The sequence below is a fragment of the Solea solea genome, chromosome 12 (genome assembly GCF_958295425.1).
Source record: "Solea solea chromosome 12, fSolSol10.1, whole genome shotgun sequence".
NCBI classification, from domain to species: Eukaryota; Metazoa; Chordata; class Actinopteri; order Pleuronectiformes; family Soleidae; genus Solea; species Solea solea.
This window is the reverse complement of record NC_081145.1, coordinates 28,768,821-28,793,911: the sequence shown is the minus strand read 5'-3', so window position 1 is coordinate 28,793,911 and position 25,091 is coordinate 28,768,821. Positions and strand designations below refer to the sequence as shown.

The 25,091-nt window shown below is 41.8% G+C and overlaps 1 protein-coding gene across 2 annotated transcripts in view; it reads right to left on the bottom strand.

Moving 5' to 3' along the window:
• LOC131469725 (Fanconi anemia group A protein) overlaps nucleotides 1-25,091 on the bottom strand; it is a 27,282-nt gene extending 2,191 nt beyond the window's left edge. For both annotated transcript variants that reach the window (XM_058645006.1, XM_058645007.1), the window contains exons 1-37: nucleotides 24,866-25,091; nucleotides 22,979-23,091; nucleotides 22,704-22,788; nucleotides 18,699-18,841; nucleotides 18,487-18,582; nucleotides 17,779-17,852; nucleotides 17,417-17,532; nucleotides 17,188-17,286; nucleotides 16,585-16,636; nucleotides 16,282-16,394; nucleotides 16,137-16,213; nucleotides 15,636-15,777; nucleotides 14,932-15,065; nucleotides 14,716-14,826; nucleotides 14,098-14,193; nucleotides 10,092-10,154; nucleotides 9,072-9,139; nucleotides 8,626-8,686; nucleotides 8,501-8,550; nucleotides 8,350-8,420; nucleotides 7,605-7,706; nucleotides 7,210-7,343; nucleotides 7,058-7,128; nucleotides 6,868-6,967; nucleotides 5,510-5,697; nucleotides 5,327-5,423; nucleotides 4,712-4,879; nucleotides 3,848-3,921; nucleotides 3,630-3,758; nucleotides 3,140-3,221; nucleotides 2,920-3,047; nucleotides 1,662-1,767; nucleotides 1,528-1,587; nucleotides 1,318-1,422; nucleotides 919-1,034; nucleotides 618-786; nucleotides 59-121 (exon numbers count right to left, since the gene is read on the bottom strand). In XM_058645006.1, the coding sequence (XP_058500989.1) occupies nucleotides 59-121; nucleotides 618-786; nucleotides 919-1,034; nucleotides 1,318-1,422; nucleotides 1,528-1,587; nucleotides 1,662-1,767; nucleotides 2,920-3,047; nucleotides 3,140-3,221; nucleotides 3,630-3,758; nucleotides 3,848-3,921; nucleotides 4,712-4,879; nucleotides 5,327-5,423; nucleotides 5,510-5,697; nucleotides 6,868-6,967; nucleotides 7,058-7,128; nucleotides 7,210-7,343; nucleotides 7,605-7,706; nucleotides 8,350-8,420; nucleotides 8,501-8,550; nucleotides 8,626-8,686; nucleotides 9,072-9,139; nucleotides 10,092-10,154; nucleotides 14,098-14,193; nucleotides 14,716-14,826; nucleotides 14,932-15,065; nucleotides 15,636-15,777; nucleotides 16,137-16,213; nucleotides 16,282-16,394; nucleotides 16,585-16,636; nucleotides 17,188-17,286; nucleotides 17,417-17,532; nucleotides 17,779-17,852; nucleotides 18,487-18,582; nucleotides 18,699-18,841; nucleotides 22,704-22,788; nucleotides 22,979-23,091; nucleotides 24,866-24,926 (3,717 nt within the window). In that variant the 5' untranslated portion in view covers nucleotides 24,927-25,091. The remainder of the gene's footprint in view (nucleotides 1-58; nucleotides 122-617; nucleotides 787-918; nucleotides 1,035-1,317; nucleotides 1,423-1,527; nucleotides 1,588-1,661; nucleotides 1,768-2,919; nucleotides 3,048-3,139; nucleotides 3,222-3,629; nucleotides 3,759-3,847; nucleotides 3,922-4,711; nucleotides 4,880-5,326; nucleotides 5,424-5,509; nucleotides 5,698-6,867; nucleotides 6,968-7,057; nucleotides 7,129-7,209; nucleotides 7,344-7,604; nucleotides 7,707-8,349; nucleotides 8,421-8,500; nucleotides 8,551-8,625; nucleotides 8,687-9,071; nucleotides 9,140-10,091; nucleotides 10,155-14,097; nucleotides 14,194-14,715; nucleotides 14,827-14,931; nucleotides 15,066-15,635; nucleotides 15,778-16,136; nucleotides 16,214-16,281; nucleotides 16,395-16,584; nucleotides 16,637-17,187; nucleotides 17,287-17,416; nucleotides 17,533-17,778; nucleotides 17,853-18,486; nucleotides 18,583-18,698; nucleotides 18,842-22,703; nucleotides 22,789-22,978; nucleotides 23,092-24,865) is intronic.

Sequence of the window (25,091 nt, the reverse complement as noted above, 5' to 3'; positions counted from 1 at the left end):
AAACATTCAGCTGATGAACGGTCGATGATCAGCGTTAACAGCTGTAAGTGTTTGATACCTGAGAGCAGAGAACAGCTGACAGATACTCGTTTACACACAGGAACAACAGAAACACCAGCACCTGTAACAAACACACAGCTGATGACAAGGCGACCGCTCACTCTCCCACACCAAAGTCTACTTTGTGTCACTGAAGTCAATCTGAACAAAAGATTTTAAAACTCAAGTGACAAAATCAGACATTAGAACTCAGTGATGGAGGCAGCAGTGTGTGTGTGTGTGTGTGTGTGTGTGTGTGTGTGTGTGTGTGTGTGTGTGTGTGAGAGAGAGAGTGTGTGTGTGTGTGTGTGTGTGTGTGTGTGTGTGTGTGTGTGTGTGTGTGTGTGTGTGTGTGTGTGTGTGTGTGTGTGTGTGTGTGTGTGTGTGTGTGTGTGTGTGTGTGTGTGTGTGAGTGGTTTATAAACTTCACTTTCCTGTGTCACAGTGAGATAAAGACATTCTCACTGTTAACAACCACACACAACTCAACTATCCTTTCAGAGTAAAACCTAAGCACCAAATGATGTACAGTAGGTGTGATGAAGTTCTGTCTGTCTGTCTGTCTGTCTCTCTCTCACCTGTCGGTGTTGTGCGCTCCTCTCTGGTCGCAGCAGGTTCAGAGCTGCACTGAAGTTGTGGCCTGGACGTCGGCAGGAGTGATGAAGGCTGGAGGCTAACATCAGAGCTGGAGCTGCAGGCGTCGCCGCCGCCGCCGCCGCCGCCGCCGCCTCCGAGCTGCTGACCACACTGAACATGAGACGAGGAAACACTGTTTGTCTCCTCACAGCAAAACACATGAGGAGTTTCTCTCTCACTTTCATTTCATGCACAACAGTGATCTGTCTCTCTCTCTAGTTCCACTTAATATACAACAGTTACCTGTTTGCCCAGCAGTGACAGTCAGTGATGAGCTGCAGCTGCTGTGGCAGAGAATCTTCATCACACACACGAGACCACAGTGACGACAACTGCAGAGACAGACACTCCCACCACAGCTACACAGACAGACAGACAGACAGACAGACACAGAGAGAGAGAGTTACATTTACAACTTACTTGTTTACTGCACAGAATCCAAGCACTTTCAAGGACCATTCATTTGAAAAGTGAGTTTTTGACAGATATGAGGGCCCTGTTGTACCCACTGAAACACATCACATTTTCACATTTTGTGTTCCCACTAGTCACCCTCACCCTCCTTCCATCTGTGTGTGTGTGTGTGTGTGGGACCTCTGCTTCTGCCCCATTTCTATTACTCTTTTTCACAACATGACGTACCACTGTGGAGGTCAGGAGCAGAGGACACTGGACACTGATCTGACACCACGCCTTGTTCACTTCTTCTGTTGGACTTTCACAACAAGCGCTGGCACGCAACACACCCTGAAGAGGGAACACACACACACACACACACACACACACACACACACACAGTGACAACACTGTAAGAGCGGCAGCAGAAGCATCAGCAGTTGAGGCGAGTCTCACTCTGAGGAAATGAGCCGTGAGGTGGAAGGACAGCGATCCTGCGGGAGAACACGTCGTCCTCTGAGGAGAAAGATCAGAGAAATCTGAGAAGTCGGTCTCCAGGAGGGAGATGAAAGTGAGAGGTGAAAGGTCACCTGATGCTGATTGATGTGTTGGATCAGTGTGGTGCAGTCCAGAGTCTTCCTCCCTCCTTCATCTTTCACCTTAATGAAGAGCAGCGGCGGGAGAGCGAGCAGCACTCTGACACACGGAAACACATACACACATGTTCCAGCAGGACCTGTATTTATTTATATTCTACTTATAATGCCATAATCTATTTATAATTCCAAACATCTACTTATAATTCCAAACATCTATTTATAATCCCATAATCTATTTATAATTCCAAACATCTATTTATAATGCCATAATCTATTTATAATGCCATAATCTATTTATAATTCCAAACATCTACTTATAATTCCAAACATCTATTTATAATCCCATAATCTATTTATAATTCCAAACATCTATTTATAATCCCATAATCTATTTATAATCCCATAATCTATTTATAATGCCATAATCTATTTATAATTCCAAACATCTACTTATAATTCCAAACATCTATTTATAATCCCATAATCTATTTATAATCCCATAATCTATTTATAATTCCATAATCTATTTATAATTCCAAACATCTATTTATAATCCCATAATCTATTTACAATTCCATAACCTACTTAGAATCCCAAAATCTATTTATAAACCCATAATCTATTTATAATTCCAAACATCTATTTATAATCCCATAATCCACTTAGAATTCCAAACATCTATTTATGATCCCATAATCTATTTACAATTCCATAATCTACTTAGAATCCCAAAATCTCTTTTAAACCCATTATCTATTTATAATTCCAAAATCTACATAGAATCCCAAAATCTATTTATGATCCCATAATCTATTTATAATTCCATAATCTATTTATAATCCAAAAATCTACTTATAATTCCAAACATCTATTTATAATCCCATAATCCATTTACAATTCCGTAATCTATTTATAATTCCAAACATCTATTTATAATCCCATAATCTATTTATAATTCCATAATCTATTTATAATTCCATAATCTACTTAAAATTCCAAAATCTATTTATAATTTCAAATTCTACTTATAATTCCAAAATCTACTTAGAATCCCAAATCTCAGTGATTGGTCAGAGAGTGTCGTCACTGAAGAGTCATAAGCACGAAGTCTGATACAAGAATGAAAGTGAACAATGCTGAACTGTAGATTAAAGTTAAAAAGACTGTGTTAATCTGCAACATTTAGCAAAGTAAATGTGTGTGCGGTTTCCTCATGGAGATAGAAAAACAGGTTTGTGTGTGTGTGTACCTGTTCCACGTGCTCAGTGTGTGTTGCAGGCTCAGCGGTGAGTCTGCAGGTGAGCAGCATCTCCGAGACACAAACTCAAACAGGAAGTCGCACACATTGTCTGTCACCTCCATCTCACACACCACCTCCTGCACACACACAGGAAGCAGTGTGTACCTGTTTTTAAAAATATATATAATTCCTCTTTAATTTGAGCTTTCACATCAACACACACACATACCTGTAATCTGGACATGATGTCTGGCAGACAGGTTCCTCTGGCCGTCTGTGATCTGTGATGCAGCATCTCCACAGTCACGTCACTGAAGAACAAACTAAAAACTTTACAACATAAACTTTCTTAATGGACTTTTCCAACAGGAAACTGAGGTGTGTAAACCGCTCACTCTCTCACACCAAAGTTCAGAGAGAAAACCAGTGATTTTAACAACACGCACGCACGCACACACGCACGCACGCAAGCTGCTGGTCCTCTGCTGCCTCGTGTGGTCACTGAGGTTAATCTGAACAAAGGATTTCAAACACCAAAGAAATAAAATAAGACATTTGAACTCAGTGATGGAGGCAGCAGTGGATCAACAACTCCTGTGTGTGTGTGTGTGTGTGATGTTAAAATCACTGATTTTCTCTCTGGACTTTGGTGTGAGAGAGTGAGAGTCTAAACTTCACAAACTTTCCCATTCACAAGTACACATACAGTCTATACACACCCTGACGACTGGTCCATGACGGCATCGAGGAGACGAGAACAGAGGACCTTCACGTCTCCTCCACAGCCTCCCTGCTCCTCAGGACGAGGCCAGTAAAGCTCCAGACACGCCCACTGCTGGTACTCCTGACTACACACACACACACACACACTTTTATGAATGCCTCCAGTGACACAGAGACTTGACTTCTGTCATGACTTTGTGTTTTCCGTGTTTACCGCTCTGGGTCAGACAGGACGTCTTGACTTCTCTGGACTCTGAGCTCATGATTCAGCCATTCTGACAACAACAGCTGAACAAACACAACAAAGACAAAGATTATTTTTTGCTGCAAAACTGAAACGGAAAGGTCGACAAGATGGTTGTGAGGTCTCACAAGCATCTTGTCGCTATGGTGTATGGCCTGGACAGAGTGGCACTGTCTGAGAGACTGGAGGCTCTGCGGCTGGAGGTTGTGAGCGACCACGATTGACAACTTGACAGGATTAGAAGTGAGCATATTTGAGGGACAGCTCCAGTCCAACAGTTTGGAAATAAAGTAAGAGAGTCAAGGTTGAGATGGTTTGGTCACAAGAAGAGAAAGACCACAGAGAAGGTTCATGAGGACAGCTGGTGTAACAGGAGGGAGAGGACAAGATGGAGACAGATGATCAACTGCCAAATATTGAGCTATTCTATATATCCACCAAGAAACTGTCTGCCAAATATTGAGCAATTCTATACATCCACAGGGAAACCGATTGCTAAATAGTGAGCCGTTCCATACATCCACCAAAGAATTGACTGCCAAATAATGAGCTAATCTATACATCCACCAACAGACTGCCTGCCAAATAGTGAGCTAGTCTACCTATCAACAGGGAAACCAATTACTAAATAGTGAGCTATTCCATACATCCAGCAAGAAATGAACTGCCAAATAATGAGCTGTTCTATAATTCCAGCAAAAGACTGACAAGTGTCAAGACAGAGGCAGATGATCCGTTGTGGATCAAATGAAGAAGAAGACAAAGAAGAAGTCGTTGATAAGATAAGATCATATTTCACTTTTACTCAGGGCAGGAAAACAAACTCCATCTTACCTGATACCGCTGTGAGTTGTGCAGCTGGTGAAAGGCGGCGTGCGTCCACAGACGCCAGGCAGTTCTTCTCCAGGTGCTGCCGCTCCACAGCCTGGTCAGGTTCTCCTCGGTGGCGACAGGAGTCGTCCTTCTCGCCTCAGGCAACAGTCGAGGGATGAGGTAAAGAAGCTAAACACAGAGTTACAGTTAAAGCTGCAGTATGTTGGATCACACCGTCTGTTGAGGGCAGCTTGTTCGTCCATGATGGCGTCCACTTTTATCTGCATCTGGACAAGTGATTGTCCTCGAGATCTTGGTCAAAGTCAGTCTTTGTCTTTTGTCCCCAACATCACGTCGTCATTAAGGTAAACGACCAAGACTCGTCTTAACTTTACTCGCTCATTGTTCTGCAGGGAATCTCACGTCAGCGGTGGAGAGAGACTGTGTTCTTTCATGCAGACGATTTAAACACTTTCAATGACTATCAAAGCCTTGAATTCTTTTTTTTATTCACAAACTTTCAAGGATTTCAAGGCCCTGTGGGAACTCTGCCTACTTCTTACTGACAAGGAATGAAGACAATAGCTTTCCAGTGAAACTTGCTCAGGCTGTACAAGAACGACTGGACTGTGGTACCTTCTTATAGAAGCCGCTGAAAACGTAGACCTCCCGCTGCTGCGGCGGCATCGACTCTCCTCTGCAGATCCCGTAACACACAGCAGCCACACACAACCTGGAAACAGGAAGAGCCCGAGTCTCACTTCCTGTCAGAACAAAGGCGCCGCCGCCGCCGCCGCGTGTGTGTGAACGGCGCCTCACCTGACACAGAATAGCATGTCCGAGTGCGTGCTGCACACCAGCGCCGAGCACACGGCTTCTGCCACAGGTGCCGGTTTGGGCAGACGGGGCGGAGCCAGCAGGATCAGGTGACTGTGGGTCGTGGAGGCGTGGAGGTGGATGACAAATGCTCCCAGGCCGAGAAGGTGGGCGGAGCTCAGCGATGAGCCCTGAGGACGAGAGGGGGCTTGAACAACTGTGAATAAATCTGATGATTTCACTAGAAAGTGGTTGTTTGAGGTACTGACGACTGTGAGCGCCCCCTGGCCTTGGAACCAGCATAAGACAGGCAGACATGTGCCACTTCAGAAGAAGCTCAGCTAATAACATCTACTTCAGTTTAAGTCAACGAGTTCGTAAGTTTGTAAACCCTCACTCTCCCACACCAAAGTCCACAGAGAAAAAGTTGATCAATAACTCCTCTGTGTGTGTGTGTGTGTGTGTGTGTGTGTGTGATGTTAAAATCACTGGTTTTCTCTGTGGACTTTGGTGTGGGAGAGTGAGTGGTTTACACACTACAGTTTCCTGTTGTTAAACCTAATACAAACCTACATCAACTTGAGTCTAGGAAATCTTGTGAACATGTTGACTGTTTTATTTGACTGTCAGACAGACTTTTAACTCAGAATCAGTTTCCTGTTGAAATGTACGTGACAGAAAACGAGGTGGACGGTGAGATGTCGTCTCCTTCTACTTCAGGGTCAAAGACTGGGGAGGAGATTTTGGTGTGTACGCAGAATGCCAACGCGTGTACATGGAGTAATCGGACTGTTAGTCTGACTAAGACTAGCTAGATTTTAGTCAGACTAATGTGTTTACACTGAATTAATCTTAGTCTGAGATAGAGCTGAAACAATTAATTGATCAATCAATTATTAATCGATTACTAAATTAATTATTAATTATTATATTATACACTTGACAACTATTTTGATAATTGATGAATCGGCCTGAAGCTTTTTTCATGACTAAAACCAGATTTCCGATGGTTTAAGTTTCTTAAGTGTGAATATTTTCTTCATGTCTCTGAATAACAAAGAAATCATTAAAAGTCGTTCATTCTGGTTTGTGGACAAAACAAGACATTTGAGAACATCATCATTTCCAGGTTTGACAAACACCGATCAACATTTTTTTCATGAACCAAACGATTAATCAAGAAAATAATCAACAGATTAATTGATGATGGTCTGGGACTAGAATCACAGGCCTGTAAACAGACTCTGAAAATGTATCAGCTTATTTCGCAGGATCAGAAACTTTAATGTGGTCATCAGCCCACATGTCAATCAGACTCTACAAAGTCCCAGTGTGTTGAGATGATGACGGAGTGATTATACCTGGTTATGAAACAGGTCCCAGAGTCTGTGAATGAGGCCTGACAGGAGCTGTGTGTTGCCAAGCAACACAGCGACAAACCTGGAGGCCCACTGGTTCTGCCTGAAGACACAAAACACTAAATACTGCTCCACACACATCTGTGTTATTGTTTTAAATTCACCTGTCAGACTGAAAATACGTGCCACTCACTTATTTGGAGGATTTGTGCGGGAAGCGTCCAACAGGCACTGGCAGAAATGTCTGAGGATCATGTTAACGACCTGGAAGTGATGAACACATGAACTTACAGCTGCACATTGGCTGATATATGAGGGGGTTAAAAAAAGAAAGAAGAAGCCTACTGTGACGTGGAGCTCAGGGGACAGAGGAGAGTCTACGTGAACTGTGATGACCGTCGGTTCAGTGACATCATCGGCACGACCGGGGAAGATGACGCTCAGCGTGTGTGAGACCCTGGACAGCTGAGCCATCATCTCTGAGGACAGGGGGACGGGGGGGCGCGGTGGACACGCGAAGACACAGGAATCAGTGTTAGTCAGGGAGTAAGACGAGCGATGTGGTTCTTTACACTGGGAGAAAGTCCACACGTCCTCACTAGGGCTGGGCAAGACGACTTCTTAAAGAACATCAAGCGATGACTGAAATAGTGACGTGATTACTGCAGTCATCGACTAAAACGACACTTCAAATAAACACCTGATGAGGAGCACAAAACAGTTTTCTGAAATCCACACACCTCCATCGTTTCCTTCAACATCCAGCAGCTCTCTGAACCCGTGCAGCTGAAGTCTCAGCACCTCCACAGGATCATCGCCGGCGTCCAAACACACAACTCTCTCTGGAAAATAAAAACGCTGCGTCACATTAAATGAGTGCGGGAACTCAAACAGGAAGTCACGACTACTGAAATCCACTGTCACACAGACTTTTCCAACAGGAAACTGAAGTTTGTAAACCACTCACTCTCCCACACCAAAGTCCACAGAGAAAGTCAGTGATTTTAGCTGCGGGGACACAGGAGCTGCTGCTCCTCTGCTGCCTCGTGTGGTCACTTTGTGTCACCGAGGTCAATCTGAACAAAAGGATTTTAAAAGGCGAATTCACTAAAATAAGACATCTAAACTTAGTGATGGAGGCAGCAGTGTGTGTGTGTGTGTGTGTGTGTGTGTGTGTGTGTGTGTGTGTGTGTGTGTGTGTGTGTGTGTGTGTGTGTGTGTGTGTGTGTGTGATGTTAAAATCACTGGTTTTCTCTGTGGACTTTGGTGTGAGAGAGTGAGTGGTTTACAAATGTCAGTTTACAGGAAAAGTCTGTCTCAGAGTGAGTTCAAAGCACACTGTGTACCATGTGTACCGTGTGTACCGTGTGTACCGTGTGTACTGTGTGTACCGTGTGTACCACAAACATCCACACTGCAACAGGTCGACTCAGGGCCACAGTAATTCTGTTTCTCTCTTGTCATGAGAAGAATGATGACACTCACCATCCTGTCGTGTGTGTTTGTGACACGACTCCACGTACGACGAGTACTGTGCAGCGGGGATCTTGTCCGCTCTGGACGGACGGGAAACACAACACTCTCAGTCATCTACACTATGGTCGTACTTTAGGTGGCGTGGGATTTGTTGACTCACTTTCTCAAAGCTTGGATGAGACTCATGCGAGCGTCAGGTTTCACAGGGAGCTGGAAGTGAGAGACCATTGAACTTTGATGAACCAATTAAACCAGCAACAGAAATGGTCCTAAAATTAGACTCACCACCCGTGGTGTCAGCAGGGCAGGAAGGAATCGCGTCAGGAAATAGGGCCTCCGGAAAATACTGAGGGGACAGGTATGGAAATGACTTAACAGAACGTGAGGGATCATTTAAATGTTTCCACTGGCTCCAAAAACGTCCCATTTGTGTGTCAAACGTTTAGCACCGCTAAAATGTAAGTCTTTTAGGGAGATTTTTAATAAATTCAGCGGAATTCAGCACGAGCGGGAGAGGAAGAAGGAAAATAACACATCCGGTTTACTTTTCAGAATAAAAGATCCCGTGTTGACACCACACCAACTAAACAGGGGTTTAGTTCCTCTTTAAAACAATGTAAATGAGGTCATTTGTTGATGGGCCACAGGACATCGATTTAGGGGGGCCGCATGTGGCCCACGGGCCGAGTTTGAGACTTCTGCTTTAGCGGCTGTTGTGTGACAGTGAGTACCTGGCCTCCATGACTGTGGTGGAGATTCTTCCTGTGTTTTCAAACAGAGAAACTGCTTTCTCCACATCCTAGACGCACGCACACACACACACACACACACACACACACACACACACACAGGAATACAAACTGGTCAAATGTATAAACCTGTTACTGCACAAAACACCACTTCTGATCTCTGGGACACGGTGAAGTCGGGAGGTGACTCCATCTAATTAGTGTTACATTTCTTGAGTGGTCTGGCTGTCATTAACGTTAAAGTCCGTCCAGATGTTGACAGGTCTCTAATTAAAATTAAGCACTTGACAATTTCGGGCCACACAGTGCTGTAGTGGTTAGCACTCTGGCCTTGCAGAAGATGTTCTCCCCGTGTGTGCGTGGGTTTTCTCTGGGTTCTCCGGTTTCCTCCCACAGTCTAAAAACATGCAATGTGGGGATTAGGGGGGATTAGGTAAATTGGACACCCTAAATTGACCATAGGTGTGAGTGTGAGAGTGAATGGTTGTTTGTCTCTATCTGTGTGTGGCCCTGCGATGGACTGGCGAACTGTCCAGGGTGTACCCGCCTATCGCCCGATATAGCTGAGATTGGCACAGCAGGATAAAGCGGTAGATGATGATGATGATGATGATGATGATGATGGTGACACTTGACAATTTCACATTCTCAAACCCGGTCCATTTAGCCGCCGTCCTGTTGAAAACCAGCGAGACCGTCACGATGGAAGCAAGAGAGATAACATCGATTTCGTCTCTCTACACTTGTTGTCTTTTCCCTAAAGTTGCTAAAGTTGCTACAGTTGCTACAGACTGTAGCCTGTGGGCCGCTGCACGTAAACAGATCAACTGAAAGGCGCGTTATGTGTCAGAATGCGTATCTGCTACGTACAAATGCGTAGAGGTTGTCGGGTCTACACTCCCAGTTCCGTCTTCTGATTTATGACACGAATGGAAACGCAGCGTGTCGATAATTCAAGTGCCAAGGACAGTTCCTGGTCTCGCCAGGCGGTGTCACTGTTACCTGTGCTGATGTTCCACCTGCACCAGAGACATCCTCATATAAGCCCATGTCCTCCACCGACTCCTGCACACACACACACACACACACACACACACACACACACAGTGATCATGAGAACATTGTGTGGCTTATGTTTCCAAACAAACGCTGAAGTCAAATTTGTTCCTGCTGTGATTTTAAAGTTTTTTTATTCATTTTTGATTTTGTAAATAAACAAACAAACAAACAACATGAAGAAAGTAGATATATTAAAGTATTAATGGTGGTCTAATCTAGAGCTGAAACAATTAGACAGACAGACGACTTTATTAATCCCTTTGGGAGGTTCCCTCGGGGGAATCGATGAATTGATTATTAATCGATTACTAAATTAATCGACAATTATTTTGATAATCGATTAATCGGTTTGAATAAGCTTTTTTCATGATTAATACAAGATTTCCGATTGTTTAAGTTTCTTAAATGTGAATATTTTCTTCATTTCTTTGCTCTGGATAACAAATAAATCATTAAAAGTGAAACATTTTGGTTTGTGGACAAAACAAGACATTTGAGAACATCATCATTTCCAGGTTTGACCAACACTGATCACCATTTTTAAGGTTTTTCTGAGATTTAATGGACCAAACAATTAATCGATTAATCGAGAAGGTAATCGACAGATTAACCGATTATGAAAAGAATCGTTAGTTGCAGCTCTAGTCTAATCAGAAATGACCTGAAGTCTGGTCTGATGGTAGAGACAAATATAATCCACTTTTGCCAATTTTCAATAAATATCTCTTTTTGTGTTCTCAGATTAAAATGAATTCTTTCCAATACAAAGATGTTGCGCACAATATCAATCCATTCATCGACACCAGGTGTCTCCCTCTTCAGCCATGTCTATGGTTACGGATTTCTTACAAGAAGCAAGTATTTATCTTTGTTCGTCCAGATTTATCAGATATAACAAATTAGAACATAAAGTTATCTTTGCTGAAAACAGTGTCCAGGATTTGATGTATGCGTAACCAAAAAGGTTTCCGGCACATCTCCAACAGTCTGTCTGGTTGGAATATGATTTCTTTTCATGTGGAGTGCAGAAGTAGCAGATGACCTTTTTCCATGTAAATTCTCTCCAAAGTGGAGAATGTGTAGTTTTCCATTGTTGTTTAAAAATGTGTGATTACGATGTTGTCCTCAGTGTGTTTTCTTTGTTAAGAGATTGAAGACTTGTGTATAATCTTGAAGTGATCTTCTTATAAGGTTCATCTTGGTAAGCTTTTACAAATACCTGTAGAATATCGTTGTCGGGTTCATCATTCTTCAGAATCTTTTTCCCGATATAGTCTCTTATTTGTAAATATCTGAAGTGGTCCTGGTTCTGTAGACCAGATTTATTGGAAACTCCTAACCGAACCTTTACTTATTAGTGAATGGTATGTTGTAAGCCCTGAGGAGGTCCATTCCTTGAATCTAAGGTCGTGTTGACCGTGTTGAGGTGTAAATTGTGGGTCAAACACAAACCATTTCAAGATTTCAAATGTCTTTTTTAAATGGAACTGTTTCAATAACCACTCAAAATCTATAATGAATGAGTGATCCATGGATTATCTTAATCTGTAAGGTGTTTGTGTAGTAATGGATCACCAATCTTTCCCCATGGTTTGCTCAGTATGGTTCAGCCGTACACCAGCAGCATATTAAAGGACTAAGTTGGGCTGTCTTGTAATAGGAAGAGCTAGTCCTCCTTTTTCTTTTGACAGCTGAAGTGTTTTATAACGTATCCTAGGTTTTTCCTCAGCCCATATGTATCTAGAAATGAATCTGTCCCATTCTTGGAATTGTAATGACTGAAAACGGTATAAAAGCCTTGGCAGGACGTTCATCTCGATGGATTTAATACGTGGGCTGAGGCTTAGATGTGGCATCAAGCTCCATCTATGAATATCTTCCTTCATTTCCTTATTAAGAGGTTTATAATTGATTTCTGCTCTGCTTGACAGATCTTTAAGAATATTAATTCCTAGATATTTTATAGATTTTTCATCCCAGTTAAACTGATATTCCTGACAGAGATCAGTAGGAGGGTTTATAGTCATTGGAACATTTAGTTTATAACCTGAGAAGGAGCCATATCCATTTAAACATGTCATTAGAGCTGGAACATGTTGGATTACTTAGATATATAGTAATACGTCATCTGCAAATAACGCCAGTTTCTGACCATCTACCATGTTGATCCCCTTAATTGCTTGGTTTTGTCAGCAGAGAGAAGAGGACTCAGTGGACGTCCTTGTCTCGTTGACCGTTCCAATATAAATGATTCTGAGAGTTCTCCATTAATGTTCAATCGTGCTGATGGGCTTTTGTATAGTGTTTCTATTGTTTGTATTGTTGTCTCATTGAGGCCACTTTTCTTTTTTTTTTTTTATTACTTTAAATAGGAAGGTCCACCTCACAGAATCCAAGGCTTTTCCTGCATCTAAGCTCACTATCATATGTCTGACACTCTGTGCTGCACGTCCTATATTGTCTTGGGTTTGTCGGTTTTGTATGAACCCTGTTTGATCCAAATGTATGACCTGTGGTAGAATCTTGTCAAATCTTTTCACAAGGATAGAAGTGAACAAAGTTCAGTACGATGATTGGCCTGTAATTAGAGCATTCAGATTGATTGTAAAGACTCCTCTATGTCGTGGGTTAAGTGTACAGCCGTGTCTTTATTTAGGAGACTGGAATTCAGTTCCCAGAGTGGTTCTTTGAGTCTAGTTCCTATGTTTACTGACATATAAACTGGGCAGTGGTCTGATACATCCAAACATCCTATGTGTTTGTCCTTCTTAAACATCAGGAGATAGTCTATTCTTGACTATGTCGGGTGCGGGAGGAGAAATTACATTACATGTCATTTAGCAGACGCTTTTATCCAAAGCGACTTACAATAAGTGCATTTAAACATTTGGGTACAAATAAGAGCTAGAAGTAAGTAAGAGCTTCAAGTAAATCAAACTATGAAGTGCTAGTCATAAGTGCGATATATATATATATATATTTTTTTTTTTTTTTTTTTTTTCGTCGTCGTCGTTATCGTCTTAGTCGAGGTAGAGTCGGAAGAAATGTGTTTTTAGTCGGCGGCGGAAGATGTGGAGGCTTTCCGCTGTCCGGATGTCAATGGGGAGCTCGTTCCACCATTTGGGAGCGAGGACAGTGAACAGTCTCGAGTTCTGTAAATGCCTCTGCGATCCTCTCAGTGAGGGGGCAGCGAGCCGGTTTGCCGATGGAAATAAGTATAGTCCTTCGTCGTCAGGTTATTCTCTCTCCATACATCGACTATGTCTAATTCTGTGTTTTTATAAGAATATTCTTGGATTGGTGATGTCTTGTGCCAGAGGAGTCCATGTTTGGGTTTAAGGTTAGATTGAAGTCTCCTCCACAAATCGTTATCCCCTCCGATTGCATCTTTATTTTGTCAAACATTTGTTGGTAAAATTCCCACCCTGACCCTGGTGGACAGAGTTATTAAAACCATCAATCTTGCCTTTCATTAAAATAAATGTACCTTCCTTGTTTGTTATTTGTGTTAAATGTTCATGAACACCACTCCTCTGTTATGAATTTACAAAATCAGTGAGGGATCAAATACTTATTTCCTCCACTGTACTTTCTCTCTCCGTAATTTAGTTAAGATTTTGTTCCTCTTAGTCACTTTAAGAATCCCCTTAACATTCAGGGTCATTTGTCTGATGGAGCAATGAACTCACAACCTCCACGTACTTCTTACATTTCACATTACAGATGTATTTACAAAAGGGACAGAACAGATTTTAAACATTTGGAACCTAATTTAAACATATTTAATTGGAGTTTAAATGTTTTGAATCTGATTTTAAATGTTTTTAATCGGATTATAAATGTTTTTAATCGGATTAAACAATTTTAATCTGATTTTAAACGCGTTTAATGTGATTTTAAGCGGTTTTAATCTGATTTTAAAAGCTCTGAATGGGACTTCTGCTCTTACCTTGAGGTCGGTCAGTCTGGTCTTGGCCAGAGAAACGTACTCCATCAGGAGGCTGCGGTGTTTGGTGGGGATAAATGGAGGGTGGAGGATGTGAACCTATCAAATCAAATCAGCAGGGTCAGATCCACTCTGATACACACCGACGTTTTCAGAAAACGTTTATGAAAACAGATTGAAGTCTGGAACCAGACCGACCTCTGACGAGATCAACTACTTTTTCTGATACCAGAGAGTTCACGTTAACATTCTGCACAAACACTGACGAACAGAGGCGTTTCACAGACTTTGGTCCCCACTAAGGCATGAAAACCAGTTTGTGTTTGTGTGGCTGTGCATAAGGAGGAAAAGGACAGAACTCCTCCCGCAGACACAGACTCACATACACACTTATGTGAACGTCACTACTTTACATATTTCTCAAACAGGAAGTTCAATAAGAGTCCGTTTACAGTGATATTCTATAACAAACAGGAACGAACAGTGACGTTAGAGGACTCTAGTCCCCACTAAAGTGTATAAACCAGTATGTGTGCAAGGCTTTTTCTGAGGAGAGGCAGAGTCAGATGAATAGGGACTTTGAAGCTCAGTGAGGTGGTTCGTGTAGACAGTGATGGTCACCTTCAGATACTGTGGAGGCTCAAAAGGAACCAGGTCAGAGAGGAACTTCAGCAGAAAGACCAGCGATTTCTTACTGGCAGCGTGGAGACCACTGCTCCCACCGAAGGACATCTGAGGAACACGTTTGAGAACATCAACATCTTCTACAAGAGACGGACGCACAAAGAAAGGAGGAAACACGTCCAATAAAATTATTTAAAAAGACACTTTTAAAACCTTGAACCAGTCAGTGTAGGAGGAGAAGATGGCCCTTCCCTCCAGCGCCCCCTGCCGAGCCAACAAGAACGCCGTGACCATGTGCTCCAAGTCGTAGCCTTCAAACGCTGAGGTCAGCAGAGAGGTCAGCAGCTCTGTCAGGGTCACATGACAGAGCGTCACACACGGACGTCCACACGTCAAAAAACAAACAAACATCCGATTTCTGACCACGTCATGGTTGTGAATGTCTGATCCCGATACTCAAAAGCAAAGGTGGAGTCGAGGATTTAACCAGGTGGGGGCGTGGCTAAATGTGTTTGTAGACACTTTATGTGTCCTCATTTTCTGAAAAAGTCCTCACGTCCTATAAATGTCTTCACCTTATGACAATGTCCTCACCTAATGGCAATGACCGCAATGTCCTCACTTGATGAACTTGTCCTCTCTTTCTGGAAATGTCTCTCTATGACTTGCCTTCTTTTTACATGATTGTTACATTACTGTTGTGAATGAATGATTTAAATGTGATGATAAGGTCTTCGTGTGGGACATTGTAAACAAACGGTGGACATTATATCAGTTATTATAAAAAGTTAGCATAACATAAAACCAATGATCCTGGACTAAATCAAACAAGAATCAAACGGAGGATTTGGAGAACGGCGACACCCATGGAACACAAAAAATAAAACCCACAGTTACAACAAACGCCGAGTGTTTACCTCGGAGGTTGGACTCAGCGTCAGGGTTGTAAACCAGCAGCGTGGACAGGAAGCACAGCACGTGTTTCCAGTTCACCTCGTGTGTTTCCAGAACCTGCTGCAGGTGGCGCAAGAGCAGCTCCGCACTAAAGACGACAGACAACTGACGCAGAAACAGAGCAGCTGTTGGTTCCACTGATCCATTTACAAGCTTCTGACACTGACACACACACACACACACACACACAATTATTATTTCACTCTGAGATCAAATCTAAGAACAGTGACAACATTGTTTCACAAGCATCAGGTGTTTTCTTTCCATTAAATACTTTAAAACCAGCTGAAAAATACGGCCGCAATGATTCATCAGATATTAACGACTACGATCGGTTTGAGTAGATTAGAACTCTAAGTAGATTTTGGAATTATCAGTAGAATTCACAACTCCCAAAAGTTAAACAAACTTCTTTCTTCAACTTTCACTCGGGAGCAAAAATAAATCTTAAATCATTCCTTTACCTTCCGGAAAAGCAGAGTGAGAAGGCGGCTGGCTTTGGCAAACGTCCACTGGTTCTGCAGACGGACGGCGTCTGACACTGAGGGAACATTTACTCACATTTCTAAACAACAACTGTCGAGCAGAGTGAGCTGGTTCAGTGTTTACCTGTCAGTCGAGGCTTGTACGTGAGCGTCTGTGTGAGCGAGTGAGTGAAACAACGCTGAAGAGCTTCAGGTGACGCCGACGCCCCGCACAACGAAGCGTCGAGTAACTGAACCCTGCACAGGGACCACAACGCAAGCACTCAACAATTAGTAATTATTGATTAAAAGTCTCTGTGACCTTTCAGCTTGTTAAAAGTGAACGTTCTCTGGTCGTCAGCATATAGACGCTGTGTGAGATCATCTATGTATAAATGTGTGTATATGCACATATAGGAAACAAATAAAAAGGAGATAAACAAAGAACCATAGCTCAGCTCCTGCTGTGTCACTTTTCTTGTCCACTGTGTCCAGAATACCTGAAGAAAAAAAAGACAGAAAATCCATTTGAACGGGATGGGTTATAAAAATGTCATTTTTAAAAAAACTAGAGTAAAGTAGAGTTTCAAGAATAAAGTCGTCATATCATGACCTTTTCCTGGAAATATTAAGACTTTTTTCTCAAAATATTACAACTTTAATCTCATAAAATTAAGACTTTTATCTTATAAAATTACAACAAATATTTCATGTAATGTAGACACTTTTTCCCAAAATATTACGACTTTTGTAAAGTCACAACTTTTTCCTTGCATTATTACAATATATTCCGACTTCATTTATGTACTAGTCCGACTTCATTCATGTAATAGTCCGACTTCATTCATGTAATAGTCCGACTTTATTCTCAAAGCACTTTTCCGTCTTTAGAATGACCCGGAAAACTCAAAATAAAAGAGACAAGTTCAGTCAAATCCATATTTTTTCATTTTGGATTTGAGAACACAATCAAACATTTCTTACGACTGAGATGATTCAGTGAAGTAAATGCAGTAAAGTGCTTTGAGTCTGAAATGAAAGAGGAACTCACAGAAGAGTGCGTCGTCGAGGACAGAGCGGCAGAGCAGAGACGACGATGACGCTTCGCAGCTCGACTCAAATCCAGATCCCACCAAGACCCGGAGCAGCACTGAAACACAACCACGGCTCCTCAGCGTCAAACACTAAAGATCCATCAAGGATAATAAATCAATCGTTCTCATATGTTTGAACCCAGGCGTCGTCACGAGCGACAGAACGCAACAGGAAACTTTTCTTACGAGACAACACTCGCCGTTGGACGTGTTTGGTCTCCTCCTCTTCCTCCTGAGGAGGCGGAGTCCAACTGCACAGAGCTTTCAGCCGCAACGCCAACCACAGTCCGACGCCGTCATCACTGGAACAAAGAACACAAATTCAGTCTCTCTCTCTCTCTCTCATCCACAGGGGGCGCTATGACACCGGAAACAGTTTGTTGTTTATCCTTTTTACTTATTATACATCATATGACTATTTCTTTCTTTCTTTCTTTAGTGACACGCATTGCATTTGTTGTTACAGTGTATCTGTTTAAGATTACAGATTAAGTGAAGCTCTGAAAGGTTTACAGTAATGGAGACAGCAGCGTAAACTGCTGTGTCACCTTTGGAGGATGAACGTGAGGGAGAGGAGGCCGTGACTGTGAAGATGGTACAACACCTCCAGACTGATCTGCCTCTGCACACAAACACAGTCACACAGCTGCTTTCAAAGTGAGGACATCTGGTCTCTGGAGAGTGTCCACAGGGACTGGAAGAGACCTTGTTTACATGTTAAAGCTTGAAGACAATAATTCACTTTTCTTGATGTCATCATGTAAAGACTTTTAGTTAGTGCGACTAAAATGGAGCTCGCCTTAGTCGGACTAACATATCTGGATCATGTGACTCATAGTCTGATGACTCCTGCATGTGTACGCCACGGGCTGTTTTTCTGTCACATGAACTCTACATACACACGAGCTTATAGAGATACAGCGCCACCTACAGAGGCGGAGTCACACGTGCACAGACAATAAATCCATGTTCTCCTCAGACTCTGTACGTTGTCCGATTGTCTGTCCTCGTCAGACGACGACCTCAGCTCCATTAAACTGTGCATGTGAACGCTGTCTGAAAACACACACACACACACACACACACACACACACACACACACACACACACACACACACACACACACACACACACACACACACACACACACACACACACACACACACACACACACACACACACACACACACACACACACACACACACACACACACACACACACACACACACACACACACACACACACACACACACACCTGGTCAGCCCTGTACTCCTGCCACAGCAGTTTAGGACAGAAGACTCCCTGGGACATCAGCTCCTTGCTGGACTCCAGCAGGACACACAGCTGGACCTGAAGCAGATCAGAGTTCACACTAAAGCAGGGCTGAAAGGCTTCCTCCATGAATCCACTGATCACCCACCACCAAATGAAGATGAGTAGAAGATGATGTGACGTGTCATACTCACTCTCTGAGAGGAAGTGAGCAGCTCTCGCCTCGGCCCTCCTCCTCCTCCTGCGAGGATCTCCTTCAGCCTCTGCAGCGCCGTCGTCACCGAGAGCGCCACCACGGGGACGCCCAGCTGCTCCGCCTGACGCCTCAGCTCGCTCACTGTGTGTGTGTGTGAGTGTGTGAGAGTGACAGACAACATTGGAAACTTTCCATGGGAGTAAACTGGACATTTTCAAAACTAAAATATAGCTGTCCAGGGTTCCCACACCTCAAATTCAAGGACTTTCCAGGACCAATACCCTCAAATTCAAGGACTGAATGTGCTGACACAGCTTAAGATGGGGGGACAACTTGTCTTTGTCCATGATGGTGTCCACTTTTATTGATTTGCTCTGCATCTGGACAATTGATTGTCCTCTGGATCTTGGTCAAAGTCTTTTGTCTTTGGTGAGACAGAAATCTTGGACTTTTCATCTCCCAGACATCACGTCATCATTTTCTCTCTTTTAACTTTACTCGCTCATTGTCGGCTGTGGCTGACAAAATCTTGCCAATCACATGCAGCCAGTTGAGTCACATGACAAGTGTGGTTTCTGATTTGTCCTTGTTACAGTGCTCACTCACTCAGCTCCTGTTCCCTCCCCCTCCCTCCACTAGTTCTCTGACAATATCAACATGGCAGCGAGAGTGTCGTCACAGGAAGAGACGTCCGACACAAGGATCAAGCCGAACACTGACCAACTGTAAATCAGTTAAAAACACTTAGGGACAGCACCGCTGATCACTGTATGTGACTGTATCAGACTGAGTTTGTGCTCTGGTCATGGAGGACGTACTGAACTAATATGTTTAATTAGGACGTGTCAGAATGCTCCGTTATGACCTCTATGTGACCTTTTCTTAACAATGTGTGAGTTTGTACGTCGCTGACTAAATACGGCGACCGCTGGCCGCAGTCTGATGTGAAGTGGTGCGAACACACGAACACACGTTTGCTGACTTTATCCGGCACATTAGCTTCATATATAAAATCCTCTGAGGCTGGAAGTTTGTGTAAAACACTGTGCTCCACTGTGCAGCCACCAACAGCACACTTGTCCCTCCGCGTTGACATAATACCGCTCTTCCTCCCTCGCCTGCACGCTGGCATTTTATAGGGACAAGGTGGAGCTAAGGTTGAGCTAAGGTGGAGCTAAGGTGGAGCTAAGGTGGAGCTAAGGTGGAGCTCTCCAAGTAAACTTACTGGTGGGTTGTAACATTCGCGGTGAAATGTGCATGCTGCCGTCATAAGTGCAGGGAATTCAACATTGCGTGTTTTATCGCCTATACTTACACTAAGGGGGACCATGAAAACATGACTGAGTATTCTTCTTCCACACTTTGGCGACTGGTAGGGCCCCCAGAGTCCCAAATATAAGTATTAAAATGGTTAAAAAGTTGATTTTGCATAATATGTCCCCTTTAAGGTGCATTGTCAAAGCCCTTTTTTGTTATATATTACCTTCGTGCGTGCCTTTGCATCGATCTATCATCAGAACCTGTACAACTTGTCGGTTTTACAACTACTAACTTCTAACGGACTGCTGTCTAACTTCTAACTAACTATCTACTAACTGACTAGTCTAACTGCTGTTTAAGTGCTGTCTAGCTACCGCTAACTGTGTGTGAAATAAACCTTCAGAAAGACAGTCGAGTTGTGCCCGCCGTACTTGTTCTGGTTGCCCCTTCCAGAAGGGATTATTGAGCTGAAAGGATCGGCCAGTAAAAATCTGGACAATAATCATAGATTTCTTTTCAGCACTGTAGCCAGGCTGACACAGAGCCACAGCTCCACTGAACCATCGATTCCTTTAACACTGAGCAGTGATGATGTCATCAACTTTTCTGTGAATAAAATAACATCAATTAGAGAAAAAATTGATCATCTCCTCCCTCATATTGGGACTGACTCATGTTTTAGCACAAGAGCTTTAGAAGCACCAGGTGCACAGTTAGACAGTTTCTCCCCTATAGATCTCCCTGAGTTAACATCATTAGTTTCATCATCTAAACCATCAACCTGTCAGTTAGATCCTATCTCCACCAAACTGTTTAAAGATGTGTTTCCTTTAATTAACAGCTCTATATTAACTCAAATTAATCTATCCTTATTAACTGGATATGTGCCCCAAACGTTTAAAATAGCAGTTATTAAACCCCTTCTCAAAAAAGCGACCCTTGACCCAGATATTTAAGCTAATTACCGACCTATATCTAATCTTCCCTTTGTTTCTAAAATCTTAGAAAAGGCCGTTGCTAATCAATGATGTGAATATTTGCGCATTAATGGCCTGTTTGAAGATTTTCAGTCAGGTTTTAGATTAAACCATAGCACAGAAACAGCACTAGTTAAAGTTAGTAACTCAGATAATGGTCTAGTTTCTTTACTTGTCCTGTTGGATCTTAGTGCTGCATTTGACACCATAGATCATAATATTCTACTGCAGAGACTGGAGCAGACTCTTGGTATCACAGGTGCTGCCCTCTGCTGGTTTAAAATCATACTTATCTGATAGATTCCAGTTTGTTCATGTTAATGATAAAGCCTCACTACAAACTAAAGTTAATTGTGGAGTTCCACAAGGCTCAGTGCTTGGGCCTATACTTTTTACCTTATATATGCTTCCTCTAGGGAACATTATTAGGAAGCACAACATACACTTTCATTGTTATGCATATGACACACAGCTTTATTTATCAATGAGGCCGGATGAAATAAATCAGGTTGTTCAACTCCAGGAATGTCTCAGAGACATTAAGTCCTGGAAGACCTGTAACTTTCTACTTTTAAACTTGTATACTCGGCCCTAAACACCTCAGAGAAAAACTTTCTGATCACATTGTCACTTTAGATGACATCACCATGGCTTCCAGTTCCACTGTGAGGAACCTTGGAGTTACTTTTGACCAGGAAATGTCATTTGATTCACACATAAAACTCATTTCCAGAACAGCCTTCTTCCACCTGCGGAACATTATGAAAATTAGAAACATTCTGTCTTTACAGGATGCTGAAAAACTAGTTCATGCTTTTGTTACATCTAGATTAGATTACTGTAACTCCTTATTATCAGGATGCTCCAACAAGTCTGTTAGAACCCTTCAGTTCATTCAAAATGCTGCAGCACGAGTTCTGACAGGAACTAGAAAGAGAGACCATATAACTCCAGTGTTAGCTTCTCTACACTGGCTCCACCCACAGTTTAGAATTCAATTTAAAGTCCTCCTCCTCACGTACAAAGCACTTAATGGTCACGCCCCTTCATACCTGAAAGACCTAGTCTTACCTTATCACCCTAACAGACCACTTAGGTCACAAAATACAGGTTTACTTGTGGTTCCCAGAGTCTGTAAGAGAGGAATGGGGGGGCGGAGCCTTCAGTTACTAGGCTCCTCCTCTCCTGTCGAATCAGCTTCCAATGACAGTTCGGGAGGCGGAGCCTCTCTCTGTATTTAAAGTTAGACTTAAAACTTTCCTTTTTGATAAAGCTTATAGTTAGAGCTGGTTCAGGGAAACCTGGACCATCTCTTAGTTCTGCTGCTATAGACCTAGACTGAACCTGGTTTCTCTGCTCTCCTTGATGTTGTCTATGTACAGACCTGAGATCATGTATGTTATGATTTGGCACTATACAAATAAAACTGAATTGAATTGAATTGAAACTTTCTATCGTTTTATCGATCATAAAATTATCCGTAACACTTCCTGTTAATTCTCAATTATTCCCATGGAAAACTTCCAAATTTGAATATTTCAAAAATTCCCAAACTAAAGTTTCCATGAAACATTTTGGAAATTTACTGGGGAACTTTCCGCCCCTTTGCAACCCTAACGATGAGCCAGTTGAAGGCCGAGACACGGCTGCTTCACTTGTGTTTATTGGAGGACAACAGCAGGCACTCCCTTCTGTGTCAGACTTTGAACTTTGACCTGCATGAACCATCAAGAAGGTCCTTGTGAAGGTTTGGACCAAACACTCACCCAGCAGTGATGCTGCAGCGGCAGAGGAGACACCTTCAGACGCTGCTGCTCCCTGAACACACACGCTGCTGTGTGGTTTCAAAGTCTGGAAAAATACAGTAGAAAGAAACTCACATTATTAAGCGGTATATATACACATATATGTGAGTGTATACATATATACGTATCAATGCACGTGTATATGCAGTGCTTTAAAAAACTTGTGTTAGTTGTTCCGGTCTCTTTCTCCGTCCACAGATCTGCGATTGTCATCATCCCTGCGTGACATCACTCACCTCCACCTCTCTGAGGAGACCACTGAGGTTCTGCTGCTGCTGCAGCAGCTGAATGGCTGTGTCCTGCAGCCGCCGACCATCGTCCAGCTTTGGCCTCTTCACCACGCGACCGGCTGGAAACACAAGGAAAACATATTTATTTATTACAAATTAACTTGGGCTAAAACAGTTACTCAATTATCAAATTAATTGTCAACTATTTTGAAAAATTGCTTTGAGGTTTGTTTGTTTTTTCAATTTTACAAGTTTCTGTCATTTTTCAGCTTCTTAAATATGAATATTTTCTACTTTCTGTCATTTTCAGCTTCTTAAATGTGAATATTTTCTACTTTCTGTCATTTTTCAGCTTCTTAAATGTGAATATTTTCTAGTTTCTGTCATTTTTCAGCTTCTTAAATGTGAATATTTTCTACTTCTTGTCATTTTTCAGCTTCTTAAATGTGAATATTTTCTACTTTCTGTCATTTTTCAGCTTCTTAAATATGAATATTTTCTACTTTCTGTCATTTTTCAGCTTCTTAAATATGAATATTTTCTACTTTCTGTCATTTTCAGCTTCTTAAATATGAATATTTTCTACTTTCTGTCATTTTTCAGCTTCTTAAATGTGAATATTTTCTACTTTCTGTCATTTTCAGCTTCTTAAATGTGAATATTTTCTACTTTCTGTCATTTTCAGCTTCTTAAATGTGAATATTTTCTACTTTCTGTCATTTTTCAGCTTCTTAAATATAAATATTTTCTACTTTCTGTCATTTTCAGCTTCTTAAATATGAATATTTTCTACTTTCTGTCATTTTCAGCTTTTTAAATGTGAATATTTTCTACTTTCTGTCATTTTTCAGCTTCTTAAATGTGAATATTTTCTAGTTTCTGTCATTTTTCAGCTTCTTAAATGTGAATATTTTCTACTTCTTGTCATTTTTCAGCTTCTTAAATGTGAATATTTTCTAGTTTCTGTCATTTTTCAGCTTCTTAAATGTGAATATTTTCTACTTTCTGTCATTTTTCAGCTTCTTAAATATGAATATTTTCTACTTTCTGTCATTTTCAGCTTCTTAAATATGAATATTTTCTACTTTCTGTCATTTTTCAGCTTCTTAAATGTGAATATTTTCTACTTTCTGTCATTTTCAGCTTCTTAAATGTGAATATTTTCTACTTTCTGTCATTTTCAGCTTCTTAAATGTGAATATTTTCTACTTTCTGTCATTTTTCAGCTTCTTAAATATAAATATTTTCTACTTTCTGTCATTTTCAGCTTCTTAAATATGAATATTTTCTACTTTCTGTCATTTTCAGCTTCTTAAATGTGAATATTTTCTACTTTCTGTCATTTTTCAGCTTCTTAAATATAAATATTTTCTACTTTCTGTCATTTTCAGCTTCTTAAATATGAATATTTTCTACTTTCTGTCATTTTCAGCTTCTTAAATGTGAATATTTTCTACTTTTAGTCATTTTTTTGGTTTGTAGACAAAATTAGGCATTTGAGAACGTCATCATTTCTCAACATTTTCGAATATGTTATGGACCTAAATCGAAAGAATCGCTCATGAAAATAATCGATAGTTGCAGCCCCAACATTAAAAAACAGTTTGTGACAATACTACACAATTACACAAAAGTTCCTAAAGATGCACTTTGGCTACACAGCAGGACATAGTTAATAAATAAGATAGATGGAATCACAATATACATTTCTGTATATTGTGACGCTGAAGTTAGCCTCCGGATGCTAACTTCAGCGTCGTTAGATGTAACTCGTGCAAAAGTTCAGTCCGCATGACGTGACGTTGAACATCGTTTAATTGAACGTCGCCACACTCTGCGGCCGCTGTTACATATCATAGTACGACAAAGATAACCAGATAAAGACAAACTCACCGAGGAGGCTCGACACGGTCCTCTCCTGACAGACAGACTGACACGACGCGTTGACTGACATCTTATTTGCCAGTGTTTAAAGAACGTTTATGGACAAAGAGTCGAATTCCGAGACACTTTTAGAGTTCAATTTGAAGCAATGACGTCATTTCTGAGGTTTTAAAACGGCTAATTTTGTCGCTCTGCTCCACTGTGACGTTACCGACGACTCACTTCCTCCTCTATG